This window comes from Natrix helvetica (genome assembly GCF_964273705.1).
Source record: "Natrix helvetica genome assembly, chromosome: 5".
Taxonomy (NCBI): Eukaryota; Metazoa; Chordata; class Lepidosauria; order Squamata; family Natricidae; genus Natrix; species Natrix helvetica.
This window is the reverse complement of record NC_138551.1, coordinates 361,370-368,983: the sequence shown is the minus strand read 5'-3', so window position 1 is coordinate 368,983 and position 7,614 is coordinate 361,370. Positions and strand designations below refer to the sequence as shown.

The 7,614-nt window shown below is 61.6% G+C and overlaps 1 protein-coding gene across 1 annotated transcript; it reads left to right on the top strand.

Annotated features, from left to right (window-relative positions):
• Window positions 1-1,738: 1,738 nt before the first annotated feature.
• On the top strand, window positions 1,739-3,781 carry FAM43A (family with sequence similarity 43 member A). Its single transcript, XM_081956333.1, has one exon. The coding sequence runs from the start codon at window positions 1,870-1,872 to the stop codon at window positions 3,238-3,240; it is 1,371 nt and encodes a 456-aa protein (XP_081812459.1). The 5' UTR covers window positions 1,739-1,869; the 3' UTR covers window positions 3,241-3,781.
• Window positions 3,782-7,614: the final 3,833 nt, after the last annotated feature.

Genomic DNA, 7,614 nt, shown 5'->3' with positions numbered 1-7,614 from the left:
GGGAGCGCAGGGGGGTCGTGTGCGGGCGTGCCGCACCCATAATGCAATGTGCGACGCCCCCAGTGCACATGCGCGCATAACGCACAACCCCCCCCCATTTTTACATGTTTTTTTCGCCCTCCCCAGGCTCCAGAGGCTTTATAGGAGCCTGGGGAGGGTGAAAAGAGCCTTCCCTGCCCCCCAGGAGGCCCTCCAGAGGCTTCAGGAACTGTCCGGAGGCTTCCCTGAAGCCTTCGGAGCGCTCAAAAGGATCCTCCGAGCAAACTGGAAGTGACTTCCGGGTTGCTCGGAGGGTCGTTTTAAGCGCTCCGAAGGCTTCAGGGAAGCCTCCGGACAGTTCCTGAAGCCTCCGGAGGCCCTCTGGGAGCGCAGGGGAGGCTCTTTTCACCCTCCCCAGGCTCCTATAAAGCCTCTGGAGCATGGGGAGGGCGAAAAATGGCTTTTAAAAAGGTGAACTCAGCTGGCCAGCGCGCGCATGCGCGCTGGCCAGCTGACAGGGCAGCGCCTCGCGTGCCCTGACATATGGCTCCGCGTGCCACCTGTGGCACGCGTGCCCTAGGTTCGCCATCACTACCCTAGGTTCACCATCATGGGTATAGCAGCTCCTACTTCAGCAGGGGATTGTACTAGAAGACCTCCAAGGTCCCTTCCAACTCTGTTACTAGTTTCCATAGCTATGGGAAGCTTGAACGTGTGTCTGCCCAGTGCCAGTGCAGCACTTTGGTTGCGGTCCATGGGATAGACTTGCCCCGGGACTTCCCATGACTAGCCAGCACGGGAAAAGCCCCAAATGCTACAGCATTTCTTGCTCAAAAATGCCACCTGGAATAAGCTCATAGAGCTGTAGGATAAAATTGGTCTCAGTGTCTGTCTCTTCAGTCTGACCAGAAAGCTGAGTAAACAGGTGCACCTCAGGAAGTCACAGGCTCACATGAAAACTTGGTTTACCAGTTCTGCAATCTGTTGCAGCTTACTGCTGTAGCAAACCCACTTTGTCCATTAATCAATGTATCAGTTAATTCAGTTATCAGGTTAAGCCCAAAGTCATACAGTTTTTGAGATGGTCCATTTACCTCTGAAAATCTTCCGTTTAAACATGAAGTGTAAAATCCTCCATAACATCAACCGGAGAAGCAAAACAGGAACAAAAAAAAAGCCTATTCAGAAATAGGTTTATCTGGCAGCGAAAACCCCGAAAGCACCAGACGCTTCCCCTCCTGGTGCAATACCGGTTTGGATGAGGCCGGGCGCGCTTTAAAGCCCCCACTGCGGGTCAGGAAGCGGCCCAGGCGGGATCTTGCGGTGGTCCCACCGGTGGAAGGGCTGGGACCGGCAGGAGCGGAGAGGTCGGCGGCGCGGAGAGCAGGCGGTATGATTGCGACTCCGCATCTGGGCGCTCGGTCGCAGCCCCCCCCCCCAAGGCGCGCGGGGCGGCGGGGCTCTTCAGAGGCCTCTCCCGGGGCGAGAAGGCGCTCCGCTTCGTCCTGGGGCAGACGACCAGGCTCCCTCCGCCCGCTGGCCGCAGGGACTTCCGACTGGCAGCGGGGGCGAGCAGAGCGGGGAGCCCCAGCTAAGGCCCCCGACCCAACGGCCACATCCTCGGCCCCTCCTGCGGCGGCTGCTTCGGCCCTCCCCTTCGGCTCGCTACCGGCATCGCGGGCGCCGCCTCCCGGCGCAGCGACCTCCCACGCCCGGCCTATATGTAGCGGCGCGGCCAAGCAGCGCCAGCAGAGGCGCGGTGGCGGAGCGGGGCTAGGCCGGCATGTAACGCGCGCGCGGCGGCGGCGGCGGTGATGGCGACGGAGTGGCGGCGGGCGCGCGCGCGGCGGCGGCGGCAGGCAGCGGGGCCCGGGCCGGCGGTCCCTCGGGATGCGCGGGCGGCCGGGGCGACGACGGGCGCGTCCAGCTGAGGACCGGGAGCAGCCGCCGCAGCGCCCCGGGCTGGCTGCACCATCGGGAGGCGGCGGGGGCGCCGCGATGCTGCCCTGGAAGAGGCACAAATTCGAGCTGCTGGCCACGGACGAGGAGGACCAGCAACAGCCCCAGCCGCAGCAGGGCCGGCGGCGGGAGCGGCAGCAGCAAGCGGTCCCGCGCGGCGCATCTCCTCCGCCGTCGGGAAAGGCCAAGGACTACTGCCAGGCGGGCGCCGGGAGCCTGCCCTGCTCCGCCGCCCTGGGCTCGCTGGCCCGCGCCTGCCCGGCCGAGAGCGCCCTCTCCAGGATGGGCAGCCTGTTCCGCTCCAAGCGCAAGAAGTTCCGCGTGAGCAACGAGGCGCCCACCTACACGGCGCTCTACCTGGGCAACGCCACCACGCTGCAGGCCAAGGGTGAGGGCTGCACCGACGTGGCCGTGGCCAAGATCTGGGCCAAGAGCGAGGCCGGCCGCCACGGCACCAAGATGAAACTGACCATCGGGCCGCAGGGCATCCGCCTGGCGCCCGCTGTGCCGGCCGAGGCCGCCTCCCGCCCGGGCCACCTCTACCTGCTGCACCGCGTTACCTACTGCGTGGCGGACCCGCGCCTGCCGCGCCTCTTCGCCTGGATCTACCGGCACGAGGTGAAGCACAAGGCGGTGCTGCTCCGCTGCCACGCCGTGCTGGTCTCGAAGGCGGAGAAGGCCCGCGCCATGGCGCTGCTGCTGTATCAGACGTCGGCGGCGGCGCTGGCCGAGTTCCGCCGCCTCAAGAAGCGCGCCGACGCGCGGCACCAGCAGCTGCAGCAGGTGGGCCCCGGGGCCGACGGCGCCATCCCGCTGGTGCCGCTCCGCAAGCTGCTTCTGCACGGGCCGGGCGGCTGCTACAAGCCGCCCGTCGAGCGAAGCCGCAGCGCGCCCAAACTGGGCTCCATCACCGAGGACTCGCTGGGCGAGGAACTGGAGGAGCGCGCCGCCGGGCCGGCCTGCGCCAACGGCACCCAGGACGAGGACTGCGACGGCGCCCAGGACGAGGAAGACGAGCTGCTGGCCCCGCTGGAAGAGGCGGACGAAGACGGGGTGGGCGCGGCGCCCGCGGGGTCCAGCCTGGGGCAGCTGATCTGCGGCCTGGGCGAGCTGGCCATCGGCAACGACGTGGCGCTTCTCCGCGCCGACCTGCGGGTCACCCGCCTGCTCTCCGGGGAGAGCACCGGCAGCGAGTCCTCCATCGAGAGCAACGGACACGAGGGCGGCGGAGGGGGAACAGGGGGCTCCTCACCCCCGCCGCCCTTGCGGTCCTGCCACAGCCCGGAGCCCGACTGCGGTTGACCAGCCCCGCTTCCTCCCGCAGCTCCGCGGGGCCCCAGACGGCGCCAGGAAAGGGGGCGGCCCGGCGGAGAACGATCCGGGATGGACGCCGGAGGTCGGCTTGCCTGCCGCCCCTCCCCCCAGTTGCGGCCAAACGTCGGTCGGTCCTCCGGGTGGGGGAGGGGCGCCTTTGGTTCCAGCCGTGGAATTTGGAAAGGGCGGGGCTCCTTCGTGGCTCTGCGGGGAGAGGGGCTCTTCCCCAGGGGCTCATCTTCCCTTCCCTCTCCGCCCCCCCCCCCCGGATCTTTTGCTGTGCAAAAAGAAACTGGACCGTGTGGATCTTCACTGGAACCTGAGGAGTCGCTGCCCCCTTCGGTGGGGGGTACCTGGATTTTGGCTGTCTCGATTTGTCTTGCACACAATAAAAGCAACAGAAAAGCGGCGCCGCTGTGCTTCCCTGGTAGGGGGAGCCCCTCCCACAGCCCAGCTGGCCTTCGGGTGGTGATGGGGGGGGGTTCTGGACTGGGAAGGAGCTGCCTGTTGGAGTCCTGCCTTAGGCGGCTCTTCTGGGGGTGGGAGGAGCTTTTTCGGTGTAAGAATTTCAACAACTGTCCCAGTTTGCAGCCTGATTCCTTGAGCTTTTGTTTTTTTTAAGCTAAAGAATAAGAAGACAGGCAATTTCTTCCAGCAGGACTGGATCCTACAACCTTTTGTGGGCAGGGAGGCAGCTGGTCACATTGACACCACCCCCAGTCCCCACACACACACACACACACCACCCTCGTGTGCCTTCATGTGATGGGCCGCCGGCACCCAGCCCTGGCATCTCCCTGCTGGTGCAAGATGTGTGTGTGTGGGGGGGGAGGTTGTTCCTCAGTCCTCTTTGACATAGATGGGCTTGCTGGCACCTCCCCCCCTGCCTTGGCACCTCACAGCCCCTCCAGCATCTCCCAATCCTGCCCCATCTCACCTGCAGGGCCAGGGAGCTCCACCTGTATTGGGCCAATATTATTCCTGGTTTGAGCGATGGTGGCTTCTTGGTAGCTTCTCAGTCAATCAGTCCATCTGCCCCAGACCCCAAATCACTTGGAGCCCTGGCAGCCCCCGGCCAAAAGGAGCCCTTCCCAGGGGGGATGGAGAGGCCTCGGGTGCTGCTGTGAGGAGCGTGGCCAATGGGCCAGACTGGGCCTTCTTGGACATTGCCCCCAAGGCCCACAGCCAGTCAGGTAGGCTGCTGCCAGCTTGTGCTGGACGGGGCAGCATGGAGGTTGAGAGCTCAATTCTGTGGGTGTCATTTGAGCTATAATTAATTCAGGCTCATGGCTGGCTTGGTTTCAGTCCGCATGGGAGGGACTGTAGGCTGTTGGAGGTGGGGAATTTGCAGCAGGAATGTCTGCAGGTGGGTGCCAGCAGTGTCCTCCGATGGGCAGAGACCCCCTTCGGCCCTCTCTGTCCAGGTGAGCCAGTGTGGCTGTAGCTCATGGGGCCTTGCTTTCTCCATCCAGGCAGATCCAGGAGATTCTCTGGGCTTTTAGGCGGGGAAGTAGTACCATCATCCTTAGCCTCCCTAGTCCTACTAGGCCCCCATGCACCTTCCCATTGAAGGCTGGCCGACCAGCAGACTTTTGGGTTCTTTCCTTTCCTTCCCCTTTGCACTCCCGCCTCTCGCCACAGCCGTGAAGGCCGGCTTTGCTCCCTGGCTGGGCCCTGAAGGGGTGGCAGGGGGCTCTCCTGGCCTCTCCAGGTCTATTCTGCCTCTCCATTAGCTACAGCAGCTTTCTGTCCTTTGAGATGAGGGGGGGGGAGGTTTCATGCAGCACAGCTGGTTTAATTAATTAGCCCACTGTGGGAACCTTGACCCTATAAGCTCTCCAAAGGAGCTGAGTTTGCAGAATATACTTTTTGGTCACATAGAAATGTAGCACCTGCAATCCCTTAACATGCCAAGACAATGAAAAAAGATTAAAAGTAGCCGAGCCTAGTGTATTGTGTATGTAGCCAAGAGGTTTTTAACCTGAGTTTCGTGAATCAAACCATGGTCCCAAGAGAGGCAGCCCCCATTTGTTCCGATAGGAATGTTGTGGGCAGCGCAGTTTGGTCCTGAGATGCCACTCAAATCCTTTGCTCAGGGTTTGAAAAAGCCCTTGGGAGTTTTTAAAGGATTTAATTTTTTTTAATGAAGCCCCATAGCTCCCACTCACTCTAGCCATGGCCACCCACGGACCCCTTGCTCTGCCAGAACTATGGCAGTTCTGCCTCCGGTCAACAGGCCGCACGGGGCACTGGATTAACCTGGGATTCTTTTGGGTTCACACAATACCTTGGGGCAAAATCCAAAGATATTAGAGCCGTCGAACCAAGGTTGGCAGAATGCCATGTGAATGACTCGGGTGGCAAAGGAACATTTGCCCTATAACTTGGGGAAATGGTACAGCCCACCTGGGCATCGCCCTTGCCCAAAGAGGGAGCGTGCTGCCAGGGAAAGAAAGAGGGCGTTGGGGGAGGTGGCTGAGAGTGGAGAATTCTACTTGGCCAATACCCAAGGTGCAAAGGGGGAGAGCAGGAAAAGGGGCCTTATGAAGCCAAAGGGTGGAGACCCCGGGGGGGGGGGGAAGGAGGTGTGGGGGGGGTTTCCTGCAGGAGGAGCCCCTGGACGGAGCAGCAGAGAGCCCTTCGTGCTTTGCCCAGTAATGCTGGATGGTTGGTTCTCTGGTACCTGTGGAAAAAATAACTTTTCATGTTGCCTTTCATTTGTCATTAATTCTACTAACATTTCCCTCTGTGGTTGAATGGATGGTTTTAATTCAACTTTTAAGCTATTTTTTTGTTTAGAGGTATTTTTTGGCAAATATTATTGGTGTCTTCAGGATTTTTAAGCGAAGTAACAGTATAGAAATATTTTTAATAAACGGATAATGAGGCATCCACAAAGCAGAGAAGGCGGGGCGAAAGCGGGTCTCCCGGGAGCAGCCAGAGGGTCTTTCAGGAGCGTCGGGCGGAGCGGTGACTCACGGCGCGCATCGCCCACGGATCCCGCCCTGACCGAGAGAGAAGCGGCGGCCGCATCCGTCCTAACAGCCAGGCGAGCTCGGGAAGTTTCTCCGCCCGCAGACTCGCACGCACGCATGCACACACCCGAACTCGGCTCGTTCCAAGGGCGGCCTGGAGAGTAGCGGGAAGCTCGGCCGTTTGTGCCCGTCCGCGTTTTTATTTAGAAGGGCGGCTTCTATTTTCAGGGGAGTCGCGTTCCATCCGCGCAGCTTCAGGAGCCACTCCGGGCGGAGGAGCCAGTCCCGCCTCCCGGGGAAGAGCCGCCGGACGCCCCCTGTGCAGGCGGGCCCTGGGCCCCATCTCCTGGAAGGAGGAACCCTCGGCCGCTGCCGCAAGCCCTGGCTAGGGAGCAGCCCCAATCCCCTTCAACCCGGGCAGGCAGGGGAATGCCTTGCAGGACCCTCAAAGCCTCAGGCCAGCGTGAGGCCAGCAGAAGCCCCTGAGTGAAAAGGCTGCACGGGGGAAGCCACAGCAAGCTCTGTGGGGGAGGGAGGTGGTGGTGAGGGGCTCTGGGCACAGGCCTTGTTCCACTCCAGTTGGGAGAAGCTGGGCAGCTGCGGTCATTTGAGCAGCCCATGGGAAGCTGGGAGATCCAAGCCCTGCTTGGAAGACTCTGCCCAGCAGAGCATCTGTGAGAAAACAGCCGGCCCTGTGAGTGGGATTCTAAAACACACACACACACACACACACACACACACACACACCTGCAGAACAAAGGTTCCTCAAGCCAGCCTGCTCTGGAGGAGGTGGAATGGAAACTGAAGCCACAGGACCAGCCTGGATTGGCTCTTAGAGGAAGCTCTGCCACAGCCACCTGGCATGGAAAAGAACCTCTAAGGAAAGGCCAGGAAAGAAGAACCCCTGCCTCGCCCCCTCCTGGCACTGGAAAAGCCATCCTGGCCAAAGACGGTTGGCGCACCCTGCAGGGGGCGACCCAAAGTCCCCGTGGGGTCTGAACGGCCTGGGGACACGGTGGGGTGGCCAGAAGAGCCTCTGGCAGGACGTGCCAAGGATGGTCTCCCCCACCAGCTTTCCCAGGCCAGTGGAAGGACAAGCTGTGCTTGGCAGTCCAGGAAGCAGGCGCTCGTTAAAGGCCACCCTTCTTGCCTGGCACAGCCGGTGCCCTGCAACACCGGCTGAAAGGCCAATCCTGGGAAATCCCCAGGCAGATCCAAAGGGCTCCTTTGGGCCTTTTGGGGTAATGTCAGCTGCCTCCTCATTCGATGGGAAGGAAAGGGCTGGTGCCCCTTGCCCCTTCCAGGACCACCAGGCAAGGCTCCCTCTTCCAATGGCCTGGGAAAGCTGGTGAGGGAGTCCATCTTTGGGGCGTCCTGGCAGAGGCTC

Excerpts from the sequence above, each read along its gene's own strand:
- FAM43A (XM_081956333.1), top strand. The coding sequence starts at position 1,870 with ATGCGCGGGCGGCCGGGGCGACGACGGGCGCGTCCAGCTGAGGACCGG.